This window comes from Arvicola amphibius, chromosome 8 (genome assembly GCF_903992535.2).
Source record: "Arvicola amphibius chromosome 8, mArvAmp1.2, whole genome shotgun sequence".
NCBI classification, from domain to species: Eukaryota; Metazoa; Chordata; class Mammalia; order Rodentia; family Cricetidae; genus Arvicola; species Arvicola amphibius.
Genome location: NC_052054.1, coordinates 36,079,034 through 36,102,982, shown reverse-complemented (window position 1 = coordinate 36,102,982; position 23,949 = coordinate 36,079,034). Strand labels below are relative to the sequence as shown.

The following is a 23,949-nucleotide window of genomic DNA, read 5'->3' as shown; positions in this document are numbered from 1 at the left end:
AGACACCACACAGGAGCATACCATCTTCGTCAGTCTGAATGATCGTCTCCTCACTCTCCTTCCTGCCCTCTGGATTGGTGAGGATCATCTTGAGGCTGACATTTGTATAAGGTGGCAGGTGGCTCACAACGTGCTGAGGGGCTTTGGGGTCCATGTCCAAGCAGTCTGCCCTGCTCTCATTGTGGCCACGGAAGTAGTGGTAGCAGATAGTGACATTGAAGGTGTGGCAGCGAGTGATGTTGTAGCCCAAGGACTCCCAGTCCACAGCGATGCGCCTGGCCTGGATTTCGGCAATCTTCAAAGTCTTCGGGGTCCGCATAGGCTCTGCAAAATCAACACAGACAGCTGTCAACGCGACTGTAAATTCCTTCTGGAGAGTGAAGTACTGAGCATAACACAGTATATTCAATCCAGTGGATATCAAGAGAACCTTTGGCTTTTAGTGTTTTGTTGAGAGAATCTTTGGGTTTTAATGTTTTGCCTGTTCATAATTTCATGCTGGTAGGTTCTGGAGGCACCCAACAGTAAAAAAGGAGCTAAAACATGAAGTGACAGCAATCCTTAGTACTTGTGGACTTAGCAAAAAAGAGAAAACCAGCAGAAAATGTAGAAACAATGTCTGACAGTTGTCGCTGTCCGGTTTCCCGTCCCCTTCCTTTGCCACTACTGACCAAGCAGATTAGCTCATATATCAGAAGGGACAAGAGTCAGTGTGCTCTGCTCAGCGATTTGTCATGTCACTAAGCCATGGTGTGTACTAATTAGTCTAATTGGAACACTAAACTACCATTTACCAAAATGACACAGATATTAATTAACACTAATTATTCCGGTAATGATGTTGTTCATCAAAGCAAATAAAAATTTAGAAAAATTACAAGAACACATGTGGATATTAACGCCAACCACCTTCTCTCCTTCTTGATCTCTTTGTAACTTGTTCTCTAGAAAATACTCAGGCCTAACCACCCATGCACTGTCATACAAACCAAACTAGAAGGAGAGTTGTCACTCCACTGAAAACCCTGGCAGGACTGAACACTCAGAAGACCGGAGTCCATCCGTCACTGATTCCCAGTGGTATCCATTCCTCATGCAAGACTGACTTTAATTGTCAAACTTAATCAAAATAATTATCTATGAAAGCCAGGGCCATGGTGAACCCCATACAATACAATAACCAGAACACTGCAAAATGTTAAGACATTGATTAAACAAAACTAAAAAATCTGAGGCCAAGTTCAAGGTCCTACTGGTTTCAACTTCATTCACTTAGGATGGTCAATACTATTGCTAACTGGAACTTAGTAGGGATAAAAGGAAATCAAATGTAAAAATCCCATTTGTGTGTTCTTATACATTTTTATATTTGAGATTAGAATCCCAGCCCTATAAAAATAATTAGGATGCAACACAGATGGCAAGCCCAAAGTGGGAATCCAGTTCAATGGCTGTAGTGTGGGATGGGAAACAATCCCAAGTGGGGAGTATTTTAAAATTTCAAAACTAAAAATTCCCCATGTACACATGCAAATTAAACTCTGCTAGATGCCTAAACTAATGCTTAGGTTTCAAATGTTAGCAGGGAATCTTCCGACTTCAGTCTGCCTGCTGGAGCAGATTTGTTTTGGGTACTGTCTTAAATCCATAGAGAGACCGAGAGGAAGAGGTGGCTTTTTAATCACACACGCCACTGTATATTTAACCCTATGCTAATACTCTCCCACTGGGTGAACCATACCAAGAATGGGTCATCCCTTCAATTTGGAACAATGTTTGTCTCTGGTGTCCAGCGGCAGACCAAATAATAACAGGTAGATTAACTCCAACCATCTCAAGAGAATCCGTAATTTCACTACTGCTGGATAACAAGAAGACTTTCTTTAGTGGCCAGAGTCAACTTGAACCATAGGCTGCTCCAAAGTATTCATTTGTATCCTAAACGAGGAAGTAAGACACTATCTGGAATATATGAATGAGTGCTTCCTAGGCATCAGTGGCAGAAAACACCACCGATGGAATCGCCTGGTTAAAAACGCTACTTTCTTACACTGATTCCCTCTTTTGGAATCTAAGCATTTCTCTGCCTCTGAGCCATCATCCTCTCTCACCGTTTTTACCCCATTTTGTTTCACTGTTCACCTTGTAGCTATTCCACAATCTAATACCATTTCACCCACCTTGAAAGAAGCCAGTGCCTATGTGCACCCCACGTTCCCGCATAAACTCAGAGTTAGCAGAAGATGCAATAATTACGTGCTAGTTAACTGCTGTCAAACCTAGAGAGACCTGGGAGGAAGGTCTTCATTAGACTGGCTTGAGGGCAAGGCGATGAGGCATTTCCTTGATATTTATTGATGGGCGAGGGAACAAGCCACCTGGGCTGTGCTACCCTTAGGCGGGTGGTCCTGGGCTGTATGAGAAAGCATGCAGAACAAGTTGTGCGGAGTAAGCAGGGAAATACTTTACCCCCCTAGCCTCTGCCTTGGGTCCTGCTTTCAGGTTTCTGCTTGAGCTCCTGCCATGGCTTCCCTTGATAATGGAGTCTAATTGTAAGAAGTAATAAACCCTTTCCTCTCCATGTTGATTTTGGTCAGCTTTATTTGTTTGTTTGTTTGTTTATTTAACTCATTCATTCCTTTACATGACAGCAACAGAAACTAAATTAGGACAAATAGTTACTAGGTAAAAATGCACTGATGAACTTGGATAATTTAGTTTGTGTGTTTTTGAATGCTGCTTATTTGATTGACATTCATGTTAAATAACACATGAAACTCAATTCAACTCAGAAAAAAAAGTACACTTTTCATCCTATGCATGTATGTCACCACCAAAATTTCAGTGGCAATGCATGGTTAGCAAAATAATTTTTGGCATAATTTTCTAAGATAAAAGAGTCTCTCAACAAAGTCAGCATGTCACTTGCAATTCTGCTTCCGTAGATTGAATTATGTGATCAGTTACCCTATTCTTGTTAAATAGAGATTTAAACATAATTCTACATCCTTTTGTCTTGTGCAGACAGGCTTGGAACCCAGTTCCTTCTCATGCTCATGTAAAAGAAATATAGGCAAAACAAGAATTGAAAAGAGTGATACAGCGAACTTTTATCAGAACCGTAGGGAGAAAGACAATAATGTAGAGATCATAAAGCAGCAAATAGTCACATAAAAATGCCTACCAGTTACTCATCTATTACGAAACAAAAATGGACTCTTATAGAGGTATGCAAAATGATACAGACGGCAGCAAAATGCATAAAACATAACAGTGTTAGGTCCAAGGAGCTTACCTCTTATTTATTAAAGATGATAAAACAAGAAAAAGATTATATTTTGATATAAGGGAGACAGGATCGGAACATAACGGTATCTCTGAACTCATGAGGGAGCGATAACTTTTGCTTGTCAAATAGAGGAGACATGTGCATTGGATCTCAGCAGACAGAGCCTAGATCTACAGACGTATTTTGGATAAATAATACAATAGCAAAAGAAGTAAGATGAGAAGAAATGTGGAACGTAATTGAGAAAAAGAAAACTACAAATTCCCATTTGGTAACTTTATACAAATACCCAGCTGGATGAAAATGTAGGAAAAACTGTTTGGACGAAAAGTGAACCAGCTCTGATGGTGTCATGGAGGCCGAGTTAAACTTGAAGTAAGAGTTTCTGGGCAGAAAGTTAATGCAGCAAACACAGCTGCTTTAGAAAGAGACAAACTGGAGGCTACGTCATAGGTAGAGACATTAGGGTAGAGAAATACAAATACTGCAGCATGTAAGGAGATAATACGGGCTGAACAAGAAGGGGGACATCAGAGATGGACAGACTAGATACCACATTGGAGGAAACAGCTGAAACACTGGGTGACCATTGAGATTCAACATATATAAACAGATATTACATAACTGTTGTGTTCAGACAGAATGACTTAGAAAATCATGGTGCTCTAAAAAGAAGGAAAAAAAAAATCAAGATCCCGTATACTAAGAGGTGAAATACATAGTGATTCAATACCACTTACGTATTACTTTCTGTTAGCCTTTCTGTTAGTGCACGAGGAACGAGGAATGTGAAGATCAATTTAACCATGTCCTAATTTAAAAAGCAAGTCAGACAAGTAATAATTGAACTAAGTAAAGCATATAGGCAATAATTGGAGCACTTTTTGTTTTAACTAACTGGGAAGCATGCCGAAGAAGAGATCTGATAAGAGGCACTGTTCTACCTTAACAAAGGGAAGGATAATCACATCCCTTCAGGGACAGAGGGACAAGGAACAGCATAAGAGGGAGTGAAGAAGGGGCTAAGAGGGTGAATGGGAAATGGAGGGAGACTATGAAGGAAAGAGAGAAACCGAACTGAGATAGAACATGAGTGTGGTACAGAGCATGAGAGGGGCTACAGACCTGGAAAGGGAGAGAGTGTTAACAATACATAACTACAAATTCATTCCAAAAGAACCTGAAAGAGCCCATCAAAGTCTAACATATATTTTAATTCCATTTACTAAACAAATATATTCTTAGAGTGAGCTGCTTTTCTAGAGAGCCACTAGCTCAAGGACCAGCAGAAGTCAAACAGAAACCAGGTCTTTAGACAGCTATGGCATCCTACTCATCCCAGGGTCAGCTTGCCAGGAATTATCCCAGTCTATAAACTCTGTGGGTCCTCCAGGATTATCTAAAAAATGCTGTTGTCTGAGCTCATCTTCTTATAGATTAAGGAAACATCAACACCAGGCAGCCAGATCTTTTGTTTGTAAGGATACTAATACTTAAACAATGGGTTTTTTTTTTTTGTTGTCTTTAGAACCCTAGTCCTAAAAAATTAAGAATGTTTGACTGATGTTGCTCAGAATGGAGAGGTTTTTGCATTTTTTGTTGTTGTGATTTTATGATTTTTTTAAATTGACCCATAAATTAGTGAAATAAATTGCTCTGCATCATACTTCATTATTTCTCCTCTTCAATGATAAGATTTGTGTGTGTGTGTGTGTGTGTGTGTGTGTGTGTGTGTGTGTGCGTGCGTGCGTGTGAATCTATTGTGTATTATGAACTGTAATGGACAAACCAAATACACCAAAGACGAACACCAAAGTGCTAAAAGCTCAGATTCATTTTCACATGTGGGGAAGAAGAAAAACAGTCCTGGACAGTGTTATTCTTCTTCATAAAATGTTAGGTGATTAGATCATTGAAGAGAAGAGCTTCAGGAAAGTGAATACACACACACACACACACACACACACACACACACTCTACAGCACCAACTGCAGGAGAGTGGAGAAAGGCTGGAAACTGCTTTGTTTCTAAGGTCAGATAAGATGTTGTGTTTTTCTCTATTAACTCCGTCTTTGGGTCTGTCGATTGCAAAATTTGTTTTCCCTATTTTAAGATTTGAAAATCTATTTTTGTAACAAACATGGTCTTGTCACACATCTTTAAAATTATTGTACCCTTTTTGCTGGAAGAAAATAACAGCTACGTATCTCACTACCCCATCCCCATGTGTTTGTGTCTTAAAAGGAAATAACTGCTTGTTTAATAAAAAGTAAGAATACAGCTTAGGGACATGAACATATATACTTAGTAGAATCAGTCAAAATGGTAGTTCCTCTTCTTCCATCCTTTTTGGTGTTAAGGATTAAAACCAAGGCTCCCAACATGCCTAGAACGCAATCTATCCCCCAGCTACACCCTTAAATCCATCAGTACAACTTATTCACTTCATTTAACAGTTACTATGCACAATAGAAAAAACTGTGCTTTTATCTGAGGTTGGAAATTATCAAGTCAGGAACTCCTCCACATTAAGATGATACAAACCAAACAAAAACCAAAGCAAACAAGCAAATCCACATGGTCAACCTTATTGGACCATTCAACTTATTTCTTGAAACACTGTTGACTGAACACATTCCTTCAGCTTCTCTCCTAGGCTGTCAACTAAGAGGCGAGGCTGGGAAGATGCTGTGTCTCTTGGACTGCCAGAGGACCTGAGAGTTCCTGCACTCGGATGTCATAAACAGTGCTGGAAGAAGAGGAAGCAAAAGAACAGGAAAGAGATTCCACGACCAGTCCTTTTCACAGCCTGAGGAACTTCAAGCTTTCTTAATAGAGGTAATGCATATTAGCCGATGGGCACAAACCTCTATCCTACTTTCCTTCCCCAAGGATTCAAGGAGAATTATTTTCTACTAAGTTTTTCCATTTACTTATGTAGTGCATGTCTGTACATATACACGTACCAAAGTGCATACAGAGAGAGAGGAAAAATAGTGGCAATCCATCCCCTTCCACCACAAAGGACAAGTTGCCAGACTTGGTAACAAGGTTTGGTACCAGCTGAGCCATCCTCCTATCCTTAATTCTTCTTCTTTTTTTAATGTAGTGAGAAATGTCAGAATTAGAGATTTCACCTAGCTGGCTAAATGTTGATCAGCAACATTTTCTAATTTTATCCATCCTTTCTAGCATTTATTGTCCATTTATTTCTTAACAATTTCAGTAAGATAGGTAATATTACATCTAGCTAAAATATAAGGAAATGTCAAAAACAGTATCCGAACCTACAGGCAGTATTAACTAATTAGCACATAGGTAAGGAAGTCATGTTTCATTGAATTCATTTCAATTCTAAACAGATCAAAGCTGGGATTTACACCTCCAGGAGTAACATGTCATATTTGATAGGAGAAAAGGAAGAACTATGTTGATCATTTTCGAAAGGTTAGTACAAGGAAAGGTCACAGGGACAGAAGGGACCTTTTGAATTTGAGTCACCTCCTTACATCAAGAAAAAGCTCTAAACATCAATAAATGAAAGAGAAGTATTTTCCTTCCTTCCTTTTTTTTGGGGGGGGGGAACTTGCTAAACAATGTGACATAGGACAGGTCAATATTTAGATCTTTTTGTAGTGCTAATCCCTGGTTATTCTGAAAGAGTTATGACAACAAAAGCTCTAGAAGCCATAAGAGAACAGAGGCCAGAGATCCTATATCCCTAGAATCAGTTTTTAATGATAAAACTTATTAGCCAGCTGTCAGTCAGAGAAAAACAGAGGAAATCCCAAAGCTCACGAGAAGAAAAAAAATGAAGATCTTGTCAATGCTGTATACAGACTGAGAACACTGGAGCATGACTGGAGCTGCTTGCTCCTGGCTGTCTTCTCATGAGAAGCTTTGGAAGCTCGCTGCAAAACATACTTTCCATTCGCTCATAGAAACAAATACAAGGAAAGTGAATTTTCTGCCTGTCAGAGAAGGCATTTGCCAGTGTGAGCCAAAATAGGATGGAAAGAAAATGTTGGAACATGGGTTAGTTAAAAAATTAATAAATAAAAAGAAAAAAATGATGCTGCACCTTGGGAAAGGGGGCTGTGAGATCCTAAGACGGTATTTCCTATTCTTACCTTCAAGTGTTTGGGTTCTCGCTCTTAATCTCATGTAAGAACCGAGTGTGATCAAGGCTTTACATTTCATGTCTTTTCAATGTTACAGCATCATTAGCCATGCCCAAACAATTTCATCTCTGCTCCCACGGGTCAAATTGCGTTAATGGCAAGTTGAGGGGATGCCTTGATTAGCGCTGTAACATGAGTGAGCCTCAGGACCAGGAATAATCGCAAAGCAACTGTCAGTTCTTTTGGTTTTCTGGCTGAGTGGTTGAAGTGACATTCTTAGACCCAAGGGAAGCACAGTGACAGAGGGCGTCTGGCTCACTCAGCTATCCTGCAGAGTTCCCGTAATATTTACCAGGTGCCATTGTCCCATTACAAGACAAGCCATTCCCATGGCCCCCTAGAGCCTTCCTGACGCTCATGAGATGCTACACACATTAGGACACACTCTGTAATAACACTAAGCAAACAGTTGATTTTAAAAAAGAATAAAATTAACAGAGTAGCATGAATTAAAAAGAAAAAGACAATGGCTCTCTTTTCCAATTGATGCATCCTCTTTCAGATCTTCCCAACACACCCAGTTTCCACAATGTGGCTAACTGAGAATTCAGGAACCCCTTGTTAAGTTTCCTTTACATATGTGTTGTTACAGTGTGTGAGGTCATGCAACTTAACTCAAGGAACACGCTTTGATTCATCTTACATTGTATATCACACATGTTACTTAATAAAAATTTAAAGACACCCCTATAGGTAATTGTCTATATTTGGAGAAAAAAAGAGGGGGTGAATATACAGAAGAAAATGACATTTTCTACTCATGTAGAAACAAGCTTCATTTTTTTTTAATAAAGAAATTTAGCATTAGGACAAGTCAAAATCATAAGTGTGTGGTAAGTTCTGTTACCCTTAAAATGCAAATTGTAAAGCGCAATTTCATAACACATGGTATAGGCACACTGACATCACTGCAGATTAGCTACAAACAGCCATGGCAAGATCTAAGAGGGGGTTTTCGATGTCTTGTTGCCCCTTACAGGAAATAAGCTACCTTCTTCATAGGATGGTCTGAAGAATGACATGAATACTTGGTGTACTTTCCACAGACACTGGCCCACAACATTTGCTGGCAAGATGTAAAATTTATGAACAAAAGAGCAGATACTTTTACTTAGAGAGGTAAGGAAAATAAGGCCTCAAACACTCATTATCCCCTGTAAGATCTATCAGATAACTCTAATTCATCCTTGTTGGATGCCCAGTTCTCTCGTCACCTAACAGTCTCCCACAAAGCAGACAGTGCTCTATTTCCCCATCCTTTGGTGTCAGCCTGTCTCCTATGACTTGCTTCTGTTACCAGGCTGAGGAAAAGGGAGAGTATGTTGGCTTTTTGCCAGTATCTCATTAAACCCTATACTCTCCTCTTTGTTCATACACCTTCTAGAACAATGGTTCTCAAGCTGTGGGTCACGACCCCATGAGGTTTCAAATGACCCTTGCACAGGGGTCACCTAAGACCATCAGAAAACACAGATACAGATCCATAGCAGAAGCAAATTAACAGTTATAAAGGAGTAAGGAAAGTAATTTTATGGCTGGGGGACATTAAAACATTAGGAACTGTATTAAAGAGTTGCAGCATTAGGAAGCCTGAGAACCACTGCTCTAGACTATGAGATGACCGACCTGAACCATAATAGCTATCCTAGCATCTGCCACTCACCAGCAGATTTCTGCATCAACCAAGAACATCAGTATCTAAAGTCCATGCCTGATCTATGCCCGGACAGTGACACAATATTTATAGCCATTCACTATATTCAGTAAGTCAATATTTAGTATGTCAATTGATTATATATATAATATATAATATATGATATATGATATATGATATATAATATACAATATACAATATATAATATATATTACACACACACACGAGCAACAAGCACAGTCCAATAATTTAAAAGTTTGATTTCATTACTAATGGGTTGTTCTGTACAACTACATGTTTATTTAATAGTCTGCTTTTAGCAATAAGAAATGCCTATTAGCCGGGTGGTGGTGGTGCATGCCTTTAATCCCAGTACTTGGGATGCAGAAGCAGGCAGATCTCTTTGAGGTCAAGGCTAGCCTGCTCTACAAGAGCTAGTCCCAGGACTGGCTCCAAAAGCAACACAGAGAAACCCTGCCTCAAAAAAAAAAATTAAAAAAGAAATGCTTATTAAATGACTGATGTGTCACAACCTATCGTTGTTTGGTATATGCTTTAAAACACATCTTTCTGGAGAAGCATCATTCCAGTTGGGCAGGATCAATGCCTGGGCTAAAAGATAGCCCTTTAGAAAGGTAGAACCACCCCTAGGAAAGAGGGTCACCCTAGACAAGCTGAAGAAATAGGCAGAATAATTATCCCTTCACCAAGATTATATACATTCCCTTCCCAGATTTCTGCCCCAGGACAGTAGCTTATCCCATCCCAGCCATGAGTATCCCTGATTCTTTGAGTTAGTCAGAAAAGCTCTGAGACTGTCTTCCTCAACACTCTAGGCTTCACCCTTCATGTAAAGCTCTCCCTCCCATGATGTGGCTATGTGTCTCCATGTGGCTGACACCTTTGCTGCCTTAACTCAAATGACATGGTGTTTCTTCCTCACCCCCCTTTTCTTTTCCCTTCCTCTCTTTCACACAGATGGTAGACAGACACATTGCTTGCTCTGGAATTTTTCTTATTAAACTCTAATAAACTTCCCTAGCTTAAAACAAAACAAACAACAGTAAAACCACATGACGTACAAATAGATTCGTTTTATCTTTCTTTCCCGAGGCTCTTTGGAGGCAGGTTAATTTCTTCACTGCTCCCACAAAGACTAATAATGTTGAAATAATAACACTTCTGGGTTTAGTACCACTTTGACGCAGTGGCTTCCCAGTGGCCTTCGCCACCACTGTAACTGGCACTTGGTAAAATATTTTAACTTTGTATGTTAGTGAGTTCATGATATCTCTAAAAGCCTATCTGCACTATATATAGTTCAATATCTTTATGTTGCATGATTGGGACTGAAAGAAATGATAATTTGCATGCATATTCTTACCCAAACTCTAATGGTAAATTTTAACTATACGACCCAATCAGTCAATTATGATGGTTGGGCATATCACTTGATGCAGTGTTCCCCGGGCACAAACTGACATGGAACTCTTTCTCTGCATCTCCAAAAATTGTCCATAAAAACTACATGACGTGACACTCCAAGTACATACCATTAAAATAACAGTGAGTTCAATGTTACAATGCAACTCCTTTCATTCCTTCTAGATACTGATCACAGAGACTGAGTTGCATCAGACAAATATGTGAAGAAGATAGACTTTTGAAGTATAATAGAACAAAAGGTAGAGTGGGCAAGTGTCAAAAGTGATCACAGCCATTGATACGCTTTAACACAAAGCTTGATTTCAGAAACACAAATTTCTGGTGATGTGCTTGCATCAGCGGGGCTAAAGGAAAGAGAAGGGTTGTGGAGCTGGTGATGCTTAGTGCTTTTCCTTTCCTGAAGCCACCATTTATTTTGTGCTTTCATGCATGATTAACAGCTTGTGGATCCTTCACATGTAATCAATAGTTGTGAGGTTTTATATTAGGTTTGGAGATTAGACAGCCTTGATTATAAATTTTATTGATTCGTCCAGCTTAGCTGCAGAAATCCCTGGACATTTTCAAAGATTAAATTAAAAGGAGATATATGGCCTGCACATACTAGAAATGTTTGCCTGTTTATAAGATCTGACCTCTTTATACTCATTCCTCTAGATGAATAAAACTTATCTACTTCACTAAAACATGAATCAGTGTGTCAACAAGCATCAAGCTGAGATAGTAAACACAGAGAAAATGTGACAAAAAGAATTACAAAATTACTCACAAATCTGCCTGAGACTGTAATTAATACAGGCAACCTGCAAGCATTAATTGCTTCAGCTCATTTGTAAATTAGGAAATTGACAGAGAGAAGAATAATGAACTCTTTAACTTCTACCTAGCAGTTCTGCTCCCATGTTAAAACTGAAGATTCATGAGCTCTTTGGAAATAATGGAAAGATAACATTGCTTTAATGCGTAGAAATAAATAAAACAATAAATAATGTGTTGATTATAAAATCCATAATCAAAGTTGTTTTGTGATACTGTCACCTTAAAAAGCAATGTATCTATGCTCTGTAGTCTATGTCCAGGATTTGACATTTTAAGGCTATGCATAACAAACGTTAATAAATATCAGGTGAGGTTAATATTTTCAAACTAACTCCAAAAGTTTACTTCCACCCCTTTCATGTTGCATTGTGCAATCTGTAATTAGCATTTCAGCTTTTTTCCTTTGAGAAATAAATATCATTCAACAGTTAATCTAATCACATTCTGGATCTACATAAGCTCTTATATGATGAGGAATATACCAGAAATACTGAAGTATTTATCTTGATAGGAATCCTGAAAGTATTCAGCTTTGTTTTGAAAAATGCCCTGCAGTAAGTTTTACTGCATGCACTGCCTTGAGTATGTTTGTGTGGCAAGATATCTGCTCCCTGTGATGGCCTTGACAAAAGGAAATCCGTTTAAGATGTATAAGTAAAAAAGCAATTAAGTATCAGTGACTCTTTTATGGAAGGTATTTGGTACAGATATTTTCCTTTATATCTACTAATGGCTCTAAATGATTCCAGAGGAAAACCCACACACACAAAAATAATCAACATACTTTCTCTGTTTCTGCATGCAACATCCTGACAAAACAACAGTTTAACTCTTATGAGGAAATTCCTGGTTTCTATATTCACAGAAGAATGGCAAACATGGAAGAAAATTGTGGAAAAGCGTAAACACCCTGGGGGTATTATTTTATGTTTTTCTATACACATGCTACTTTTTGAATTGTGGTCGTTCCTCTTCTAAATCTGCATTACTGGTTCCAGCTATCATTTGAATTCTGGCTCCGAATTTCCGCAGTCTCAGGGTTTCCATGTGGATGCTGACACAGAACATCGCTTAGGAGCTACAGCATCATTGTTCACTGAGTGCCCGTTCTAACTTTCCAGCATCCCTCAAAGGCATGAGTCCCTGACTAAAGTCTTGTACATATCATTGGCTCCTCTGTTTGCCACATTGCCCCTCTTCCGTTGACAAGTCTACTCAATACATCAGCTCCTTTTCCTTCTGTGCAATTTCTTCACACCTGAACTATTCGGAATGCTTGTTCCTGCCAATATTTCCAGAATATTCTTTGGGCATATCTTCCAAACTGCAGTTTTTATACATAACTACTTATCCATTCAAAAATTTCTGGAGGTTTCTCAAGTTAAACAAATAAATAGAAAGTCCTTTCATTTACTAGAAACCAAAGCTATTTTAATACAGTGTTTATCTCTTCTGCCACACTCCCACATTTTTGACAATGTGTTCATTGCATACCAAAGCTAAGCAAAGGTCTACTCTTAGTATCATTACTCATTCCATTCCATGTCATTAAAACACATTTCCCTTTGTAGATCTCCTTACTGAAGACTTGCAACTGAAACTCTTCCAGCCTGTATATTTAATAATGCTCAGATTTTTTCAGTCCCTCCATCTAATGTGTAGAGTCTTCCATTCATTCTACGCATCTATCTGTTCAAGTGGCCAATATCATCATGTAAACTATTACATAAGACATATGCTGAGTTCATATAAACTCAGACATGATTAAATAGTTCTTAATGAAATACTGAAATAATGAATAATCATCTTCCAATGTACATTTTTAAAGCAGAATAAACTTTAAAATTAGTTCCTACTGATGTTTAAATACCAATACAATTATCTCCACAAGATATTCACAAATATAAATGGGTCAGACAAAGAGGTTTCAAATGTGGTTGGTAAAGACATGGTTTCTCTTGTCTTCCAACTCACATTGTGATGTAAACACAGACCCCCTACACAGGGTCTAAAGAATTCATGAATGGGAAAAAGAGGTCAATGAAATATCAAAAGTTATGTTGGGGTATTTAACATGTTTCTCTGTGGGGTAACAATGTGGATGCTATCTAAAGAGTGGCTAGACACTTTCTTTGTGGTGGCAGCTTTTTATGGAAGAAATGACAGGGTTACAGTCAATCCACACCCCCATAGTAGTTTCAGAAGGTGATACCTGTCTAGACTGTCTGTGTTTCTCTGTTGCTTTGTTCCTTCATCCCATGTATACTTGGGGAAGGTAAGTATTTCTGAATGTTACTCTTCAGAGAAACTGTTCCCTCACCTCTAGATTCATAACCAACTGCATGTCAAGCATCTCAGATTAGATGTTCTGTTGAGCCTTTTACACTAAAACACCCAATCTGAACAAATGTGATCATCTCAGGAAAAGAACTCCGATTTTTAATTCTAGTTGCTCAGGTCAGAAACCTTGAGCTCATTCAAAGGTCTCTTCCATCTGACACCACCCATCCATTGCAGCAGTCTTCCTCCACTGTGTGTCTAAAATCTGACTACTGGCTTTTTCTTTGACCTTAGTCAACATCACCTGGAGGCATCTAGAGCTTGAAAACTAAGACAAGATGGATTTCTTTACCCTTTTTACTGTCATTCACAGTTGTCAGGAAGAAAGAGCCTAACATGTCATATCATAACAGATTATGCAATCCTCCAATGACCATCTACCTAAGCCTGGAAAAGAGAGTCTTGGTGATCACCATGCACAGTAACCTTGCTCCTCACCATCCGATTTTGGTTCATACTACGTGAGCTCTGCAGCTACCTCTCTTGTCTCAGGCAGGACTTTTAAACTTGCTCTTCTCCACCGAGAAGGCATTCTGCCAACCACTTGCCTTACTCCCTGAGGGCTATATTCAAATGTGTCCTTGATTACACCCTCCTTAACCACCTTGCTTAAAATCCATTATCCATTTACCTTTACCCTTTTCTCTTGTAGGTTTTTCACCATCTAAATCATATAGATTTTACTTATTTATGTTCAACATTTTTATCTTCCTGTACCAATGTGCTTTAGACTGGGAAACACTTGGTTGAATGAATGCATAAATATAGGCAGCCAGAGCCGGGCAATGGTGGCGCACACCTTTAATCCCAGCACTCGGAAGGCAGAGGCAGGCGGATCTCTGTGAGTTCAAGACCAGCCCGGTCTACAGAGCTAGTTCCAGGACAGGCTCCAAAGCCACAGAGAAACCCTGTCTCGAAAAACCAATATATATAATATATATGTGTGTGTGTGTGTGTGTGTGTGTGTGTGTGTGTGTGTGTGTGTGTGTGTGTAGGCAGCCAGCAAGTCCTGTAACATGAGTTCCCTATGCTGCTGGTTGAATATTTCTCATTAATAACACAAAACCACCAGTAAAAATATGTGTATGAATTTAGTTATGGGATGTAAAAACCTGACCAGCCCATCTTCTTATCTTCTTAGAGTAGCTTTAACATGGAGTGTTGGAAGCATAGTGAAGATCCCAAGGTGAGTACAAAGATGGCAAGTTCCTGGGAGACACAAATTGACAGGCCAGGCCAGGTTTATCATGGCTTCCTTGGAAATGAGGGTGAAAAACCCCAAAGAGAAAGAAATGAACACTTAAGATGTGTACTTGAAAAGCATTTAAACCCTTTCTTATGAAGTTAGACTAAGTGTACTTGTTATGAACAGCCTCTTTTGTTTTTTTGACCTTTCAAATATTTTCCATTTCACTTTCAATGAGAAAAGAATAAGACTCTCCAGGGCAAGAAACCAGTGAATCGATTAACTTGAAGCAATTTTCCCTTTAAAAGAGGTATCATGAAACCCAAAGGATATTTTCATTAAAATTAACAAAGTAAACTTTTTCAAGATATAAAGAAAACATCCTGGAAGTCAGTGAACCAGTAAGTTCAGAATACGGGAAGATTTGCAATCTTAGATTTCTTCATAACCCAGCTCAAAAATGAGATATTCTACATAAACCGAGCTTAATTTATAAACAATTGGTTTTTAGGTCACATTGTAGAACAGATGGTGCCATTAAATACACATTAAATTTCCTTCTCGTTGGCACAGAGACATAAAAGTTACTTCTCTAATTGGAGCCTGAAACATTACTGTTTACCAAGAGCTTACTGTCAATCATGCTCTCTGACTCCTGCGGTCATGGTATCGCTCAGTGGATGCTGCTTGTAAGTGTTCCCAGCCTGCTTATTACAGGGACACAGTACAAGTGTTCTGGCTTTTATGTGTTTGCATATGGTTACATACATCATAAAGGAATGAGTGTAGTGATGCTAGAAGCATAAGTTTTTCACTTCCACTCAAATCTTTCCACCCCAAACACACACAATGACTTAGGGGCTAGGCAGTGGAACCAGATTTCATATAACTTAAATGTCAGCTACTTCACATTCATACCCAAAAATGCCAAAGCCATGATGTGGGCTTCAAACGAATATGTAGCTCAGGAAACCACGGTAAGAGCAATGCAACTTGCTACACATAAAGTGCTTAGAAGGTGTCCTTGTTGGTTTTGTGGTGTTGTATGTTTCTGATGACAGGCAACGCCTCCTCTCAGCCTGGATGCTTTGAAGGACTTGGAAAGAGTCGTGGTCTTGCTTTGTTCTTGTCCTCAACTCTAGGATGCATCGTCTGATGCTATTTATTCACCTTCCCAACAACAAAGACAACAAAACAAATAAATTCTGGATTTCAAGATGATTTTTCTCTCAGAAGACACACATTTCTGGATTATCTTCACTATCCTTTGTCTTTAAAAACAACAGGACATAGGATGCTAGGAGAAACACCTGACTGGAAATAAAAACAGTACTGAAAGTCTAACAGTCACCCAGCACGTAGAAAACTTTACAAAAGAATTGGTAATTCCCTTAATCACAAAGCTTTTCTATAATGCTAAATCCCCTGGGCGAACTCACTCATCTTCATACATGAATGCAAACTGTCTTTCTACCACTGAAACTTTCAATATGTCATTAAATGTTAATGGTGACTCTTTCAAGAATTCATGTTTTGAATATAAAGCTATAGGGAGGAATTGTTTAAAAGTTTTTGCTGTTTATTTGTCTTTGTGGGGACTCAAGGACATTTCCAGTACCGAATGTCAAGATCAAACCATAGCTACTTATATTGCATTATTCTGATATTCTCTTATGCTTTAAGGGGAATGCTGCAGAATGCTTTCTACAAATATGAAAAGGAAACCAAACATACAAAAATATGAACATACAGTAAAGAGTAATAGGACGTCTTTAAAATTGGATTTAAAGAAATATCCATCTAGAATGCTAGGCATGGTGACTCACAACTCTGTCCTCTAGTCCTTAGAATGTGGGGAAAGGAGGAGAATGCAAAAGTTCATATCCAGCTTGGGCTGCAGAGAGAGGCCTTGTTTCAGATTCCAAACCCTTAGAAATCCATCTACATTTAATTTTCTGATGACATAAATTGTTCTGAAGATTTGTATGAAAAAAGTCTAAATGTTCAGACAGCCAGTAATGTGTTTAGATAAATAATCCAACTTTAACAACTAAGGTGATTAATGTGTTACCAGCATATTTTCTGTGGTTTAAATTAAAAATATAGCTAATTGGAGAGCCTTAAATAAATCGTAAAATACAGTGCTTAGGAATTGGGTTACAGAAGTTTGTTCTCAAGTTTTCTTTTCTATGCCTTAAGACTAGATTTCCAGCTGGGTGGTGGTGGCACACGCCTTTAATCCCGGCATGCGAGGGAGGCAGAGGCTAGTCAGTCTCTGTGAGTTCAAGGCCAGCCTCCTGGTCTATAACAGCTAGTTCCAGGATAGGTTCCAAAGCTACAGAGAAACCCTGCCTCACAAATTCAAAAGAATACATTTCAGGATGTTTTTTTAAAGGAAAAAAGGTAATGGATTACTATGAGTGATCAAAGAATGAGGAAATATAGATTTTTTAAAATATTTTGATTTTTTTTTTTTGCAAGACAGAAACTTAATAATTCCTATGGGTGTACCTTGTAAAGTTACATAGAAATAAATAGTATTTACTCAATGTCTTCAACTATAATTCATATTGAATTAAAAATGTAATTATAGCTGGGCGTGAGAGTACGTGCCTTTAGTCAGGTGATCTCTGTGTGTTCAAGGCCAACCTGGTCTACAGGCTGAGACAGTGAGGTCAGGGTGACATAGTCGTCAGGGTGACATAGTCAGGGTGACATAGTCAGGGTGACATAGTCAGGGTGACATAGTCGTCAGGGTGACATAGTCATCAGGGTGACATAGTCAGGGTGACATAGTCAGGGTGACATAGTCGTCAGGGTGACATAGTTGTCAGGGTGACATAGTCAGGGTGACATAGTCAGGCTCTCCCTTCTATTGTAAATAAAAGAATGGCTATTTTATTAAAAACTGAGACAAAATCATTAACAGTATATCAGTTTGTTTTAATTTATAAGCATACTATCCATCATATTTCTTTTTAAAATGTAATAAAATTCCTGTGTAAAATCATAATAATCTGCAATAATTTGAAGACATGAAGACATTTCAGCATGCAGTGGAACCCCTGATTCCTTCCTTCGCTGTGGCCCCTCGTCCTTGGGCGGGACTCACACTGGGAAGCATAATTGCACTGTCACCTCCCACTGAGTCAGACAGCAGTCCCCTGCATGGTTTCCTGCCAGGCAATGGGCTCCAAGGGGCCATGATTTCCTCTTTCACACATTCACTTCCCTTTCATTTGTCAACAGTTTCATCCATGCAATTTTCTTTTAATTTCACAAGAGTCTGAAAGTGATCTTGCCACTGCTTTATTATGTCACCAGTGCATGATGCCAAGAGCGAACCAAAACCCTAATTAGTAAAATCTCTCCCCCTCTTACACACACACACACACACACACACACACACAGAGAGAGAGAGAGAGAGAGAGAGAGAGAGAAGAAATTATTTCTCAACTGTGCTTACGTGTCAATACCACTTGCTACACAAGTAGGAGGGTCATCTACCATCTGACAGTCATTCTACCTTTGGTATTGGTGCTTCTTCCTTGAAACGTGAATTAGTGATTTCAGCGGTCCAAACCATCTAAAGGGAGGAGTCATTAGAGGCAACTAGGTCACGCAGAGCTTCTGTGGAGGGGCTTGAAATGTACTCCTTCATTTGAAGCTGACACCGACTCTAAAAGTTAAGTTCTTTCTCCTTTAGACTTCATAGAGGAGGAGAATGGCTCTGAGAGGAGAGTATTTCATGGGCAGTTACACAAGAACTCAATTCCGATTTTGATGCACGCGATAAAACTCCTGTGACACCCACGCCCCAACTCCCACCTCTAAAACGCTGGGATCGGTCCACAAATATTTACCTCTTATCACACAGGAAGAGATGAAAAGTTATTAGCACAGTAAGCAAAGATGGAGATGACTACTCTGGCAAGAGGAACATTTTCTTTGCAGTGCTGTGAATCTTCAGAATACCTGAGCTTCAATGTAATTCCATCAGCTTTCTAAGTAAACAGTCCATTTAGACCCCTTCCCATATATCTTGGAAGATAAATTCTAGTCTTTGATGGGCCCCACCATCCTTATTAAATGTTACTTATTAGTGGCTCACATCATTATTTTGACGACGTATGTTATTTGCCGACAACAAATGTACTTTTTATATTATTACTGCTTTGTTGCTACAACATGTCAATTAAAAGTGTGTCTCCTAATGATGTATCTTTCAGCCTACAAACAGTGATGAGCAGAGGTAGGCCCTTATCATAATGAACATAACTTTAATACTAAGTGCATTATCATACAGTGTTAAAATGTAATGTCTTTCATCCATGGGAAGTAGTAATAAAAGAAGAAAGAAAGAAAGAAAGAAAGAAAGAAAGAAAGAAAGAAAGAAAGAAAGAAAGAAAGCAAGCTCAATTTAAGTATTAAACTTGGATTTTCCCATGGTGGTGATCTCTAGATCTCACTGCACAGTACACATAAAGTGTTTCCAAATATTGACTTAAGTCCAGAGAGACCTTTTCATTCCTAAAACAAGCTCAATGACCAGCGGAGCAAACCAAACAAGGCTCACAGAAAAATCAGGGGAAAAGGTTTTCATCATGAAACGGAACCTTTTAGTTACCAAAACAAGAAAGGACAAAAACCAGACACTTCAACTTGATTCTCTTGGGATCAAAAATACACACACATTACCTGAGTGTTTTGCAAGGCCACTGAGAAAAAATTAATAATAACTACTGTACACTTAAAAATTATTGGAAAAACGTCCACACCAATGAATGCTGCTCACATCACCTGCCACCAGCTTGGAGGACTCAGCCAGTGTGGAGAAGCAGGGCTTGTCTCTTGGAAGCAGTTGCAGACATTCCATTTAAACAGCTGAACCAGTATTTGGGCACTCTGTCCTTGATGGGTGCGTGGAATAGATGGGAGAGCAAATGGCTCTCTAACTTTTTATATCAAGGACCAGGACTACCCACACAGGTTAGATGCAGGACCACCCACAGGTTAGATGCAGGACCACCCATACAGGTTAGATGTAGGACCACCCACACAGGTTAGACGCCATTGATACAGCATGAGAGAAACACAGCAATGATTGCTAAAGGGAAAGCGGGCACTTTGAAAAATAAATAAATAAAACTAAAAATAAATAAATATAAAAATAAATAAAAATAACTAAATAAAACACAACCATCAATACAGATATTTTATTCATCTCAGAACAGCCAGGAGTCGAGCATAAAATGTACCTTTTGCTCTGGAGTCGATGCTGAATGAAATAATAAAAACCGTGAATATAATCATCATACTGAGAAAAGAAGTGGGTAATGAGCAGAGAACTTTTTTCTGAGGATTCGTGCGGGTTTTCATAGAAGGGTCAAGCCAACACATTTGGCCACATCTTTAAAGAGTGGCTTCAGGTATCACACCCAAATTGCACTGTTTGGACTTTGACTTGCATGTTTGCCTTATAGTCCACATCCATCAAATCGTAACCATAAAAGCACAGCATTTTACTTTGAGGACCATAAAGATTTCTTAAGTGATTACTGTAGAAATGAAATAACAACTGCCATGCTAACATAATGACTTTCTGTACTTTTAGCCAAAAGAGAAGTAGATAGATCTAAAAACATATCTAATGTTTCAACAAAGCATGAAAAAATAGAGTATCCCTGAGTGCAACAAAACACAGGCAAGGTCCTTAGATGAAAATAATTAACCTTTTAGTCTCTGAGGAGATATACTTGCCAATCCTGGCCGCTCACAAAAACAGCTTTCCAGTAAAATATCTCATTTCTGGGTCCACATTAGATCCAAATGCTCCCAACTGCCAGCCACCAAATACTTGCTAGAGATCATTTTCATCGGCCTATAATTCTGAGTTACTACTTGGCAAGTTGGAGAGATAAAAGCAAGACACTAGACTAGAAGTGTCCTCTATCTCAAAACAGTCACCCTTAAGTGCACACAAAAACTATCCTGACGTCACATCCTGAATGGTAAACAAGACGAAAAGCATTTGTAGTTGTGTTTCCTTAAAAACAAAACAAAACAAAACAAAAACTTCAAATCCTTTATCTGTTCCAAGTGTGCTTTTGTGTCTATGTGTGGGCATGTGTGGCAGTCAGGGGACAATCTATAGAAATTCGCTTTCTCCATCCGTCTACTTAGGTCCCCGAGATTGAATTCAGGTCATCAGGTTGAGGGCATGCCTCAGGATTGGCTGAAGTATCTCTCTAGCCCCGAAACTGTGTCTTCTAAGTTCTATTAAATTGTGCTTTAGGCCATCTTTAGGTATTACAACTGGGATGAATTAACCTGCTCCATGCAGGAAAACTCCCTAGCAAAGCGCACCAATTCCTCAGCGACCTTGGCTCCCTTTACCTCTGCACTGTCTTTTTTTCAAACCTGCTCTCACCCTGTTGTTTCTGGAATACTAGACTATTTTCTTCCTTTCTCTCATACACACTCACACATACACTTACATCACCCCACCCCCACCCCTGTAGCCACATGTAGTTTCCTTACCACACCATCCTTCCCCTGCTGTTTCCTCTAATACCACGAAGAGTGCTCTCTGACAGACCCAGCCCCCTGACTAACTCTCCCTACCACCCTCGAACACCACAAAGATCAAGGGCTCTCTGCTCCCAAAACTGCATTCAGGCTGCTGCCCCTACGATGTGTTCTGATATGTTATCAGAGATCTTATATTTTTAAATTATCCGCTTATATGCCTGTTCCTCTTTGTGGACTATGAGTCCCTCTAACTTCATTTCCATTTTTATATCCCCAGAATCCAGGATGATATCTAACACATAGGATGTGCAGCCATAAATGACTTACAACTGAATGAATGCTCAATTTCACCTGTGAAGACAGAGGGGGGAAGGTGTTGGTAAAAGTTTTACAACTTTAATAAATTTATTCTTCTAATGTTGGCTCTGTTCACACTATCTCTGCACATGAATGGTGAAGTAAATCTTGATGAATCAGACATCTGGCTGGGAGGGATATTTGCTGAGCACATAAGTTACTTTTAGAAACTGAACTGTGGCTTACTCCCTACATTCTCTATCATTCTTAATGTACATTCTGAAAGGTCTGCGTGAACGGTATTCCACGGTATGCATGTGGAGGTCAGAGGACAACCCCAGGCTTTGGTTCTTGCCTTCAGTCTTGTTAGGATTTCTTGTTGTCCAGCAATGCCTATACCTAGCTAGCTGGCTTGTGAGCTTGCAGGGATTCCCCTGCTTTCAACTCTCTTTTCATTACGTTTACAGCTACATATTACTACACCCAAATATACATGACATCCGAACTTCATGTTTGTACACTAAGCACTTTACTTATTAAGCCACCTGTCTAGTCCTTAATATATGCTTTATTTTTATTAAAATAAACTCCTGGTTTTCTGTACTTTACATTGGATTGGTTGCAGAGAGGTTTATTAAAAAGAATAAAGAAAATATGCAAAATAATATCATGTCCAATAGCAGTATATGGGGTAGAGTTTCTTAAAATGTTTATTGCTTTCTTGGTAGAACACATATTAAAAATATTAAGAGATTAAAGAATTAGTACTTTTTCCATTAATGTAAGTTCTTCACACTTGATTTTATCATGGAGAGTATAAACCACAGCAAATTATATTTTCTTGGATTAGCAAGGGAAAACATCAGTTATGAAATCCACAGCATAGCAGAAACATGTGATATTATTACCACCACAACAACAAGAAAAGAAGCATGTTACAGGTTCAGAAGACCAGAAGAGTTCTCGGCAGGTAATCCAGAATGGCAATTGCTCTGCCAGGACAAGATCGTTGTCAAAACACAGCAGACAAGTGCTTCAGAGTGCTTATATAGTATCTCCAGGGGAAGAGGAGCCATAATCTCCCTGAATAATTTACTAAGCCTTTACTAACATAGGGGCTAAATATGGGTTAGCACATAAAGTTCAGAGGCCATGTTCTTTTGCTTTCTCTTCTTCAGTGAATTAGAATAAAATAAGTCCCTGAATGTGGTTTGATTTCTTGAAGGCAATTCAAACTCTTTTTGGGCACTGAATTTATCTCCCCTGACTCCCTTTACAATATGCAATTCCACAGTCACTTCCCTACTCTGTAAAATCAGAGTATGTGCTGAATGTACTGTGCCCTCTCCACTACACTTAGATGACGAATTGGCCCATACATTCCCTGAAATCTTCCTCAGATCTCCAGTTCTCCTGGAGAGGAATGAAATCACATCTTTACCTGTTTCCTATAGCCTACACAATTGCAGGTCAATTGTAAAGGAAAATACTCTTATTTGGTATAATAGTTACACAAATGGGACAAAATGTAACTAAAGACATATACATACATGGGTTCACAAACACAAGGAGAAATGAAAAAGATTGTACCAAATGCTTAAAAGACTTTGAGTGCACACTCTCAATTCTAGAGTTTGATAACAATATTATCAAGTCCCAACACAAACCATATGTATGTGTAATTATCTCCAAAGAAAGGACAGTTGCAATTCCCTACACACACACACACACACACACACACACACACACACACACACCTATATGCACACATTAGCATTATCTGCATGCACACTAGCCTTAATACTGCAATATCCCAACAGTGCTTTACAAAGTTTGAGTCAATGCTACAAAGGACAGAGAAAAAGGAGTGATTACTACAGATGACAAGAGAACTTTGAGAAATAGGCTTGAAGAAAGCCTTCATTGAAGAATGAGCTCATACTGCACTTTGGAAGATAAACAGGAGACACTGAATTCTCAGAGGTGGTAGAGAAGTCTTTCACACAGACTTCCTAGTGGAAATTCCCCGGGCAGGGTGGATGGCACAGACCAACGGCCACGAAGGCGATGACAAGAGGGAATAGATAGACGTGACATCCACATCAAATGCTACTGGGTACATATTACAACTTTGACGCTTTTCCCATCACCTTTCTCTGCTTGTATCTTAATTATTAAAGATAAAATTTCCAAGACTGACAATCCA

The 23,949-nt window shown here is 39.0% G+C and overlaps 1 protein-coding gene across 2 annotated transcripts in view; it reads right to left on the bottom strand.

The window, feature by feature from the left end:
- Ptprk (protein tyrosine phosphatase receptor type K) overlaps nt 1-23,949 on the bottom strand; it is a 523,134-nt gene that overhangs the window by 136,430 nt on the left and 362,755 nt on the right. For both annotated transcript variants that reach the window (XM_038340426.2, XM_038340427.2), the window contains exon 8: nt 22-324. In XM_038340426.2, coding sequence (XP_038196354.1) covers nt 22-324 — 303 coding nt within the window. The remainder of the gene's footprint in view (nt 1-21; nt 325-23,949) is intronic.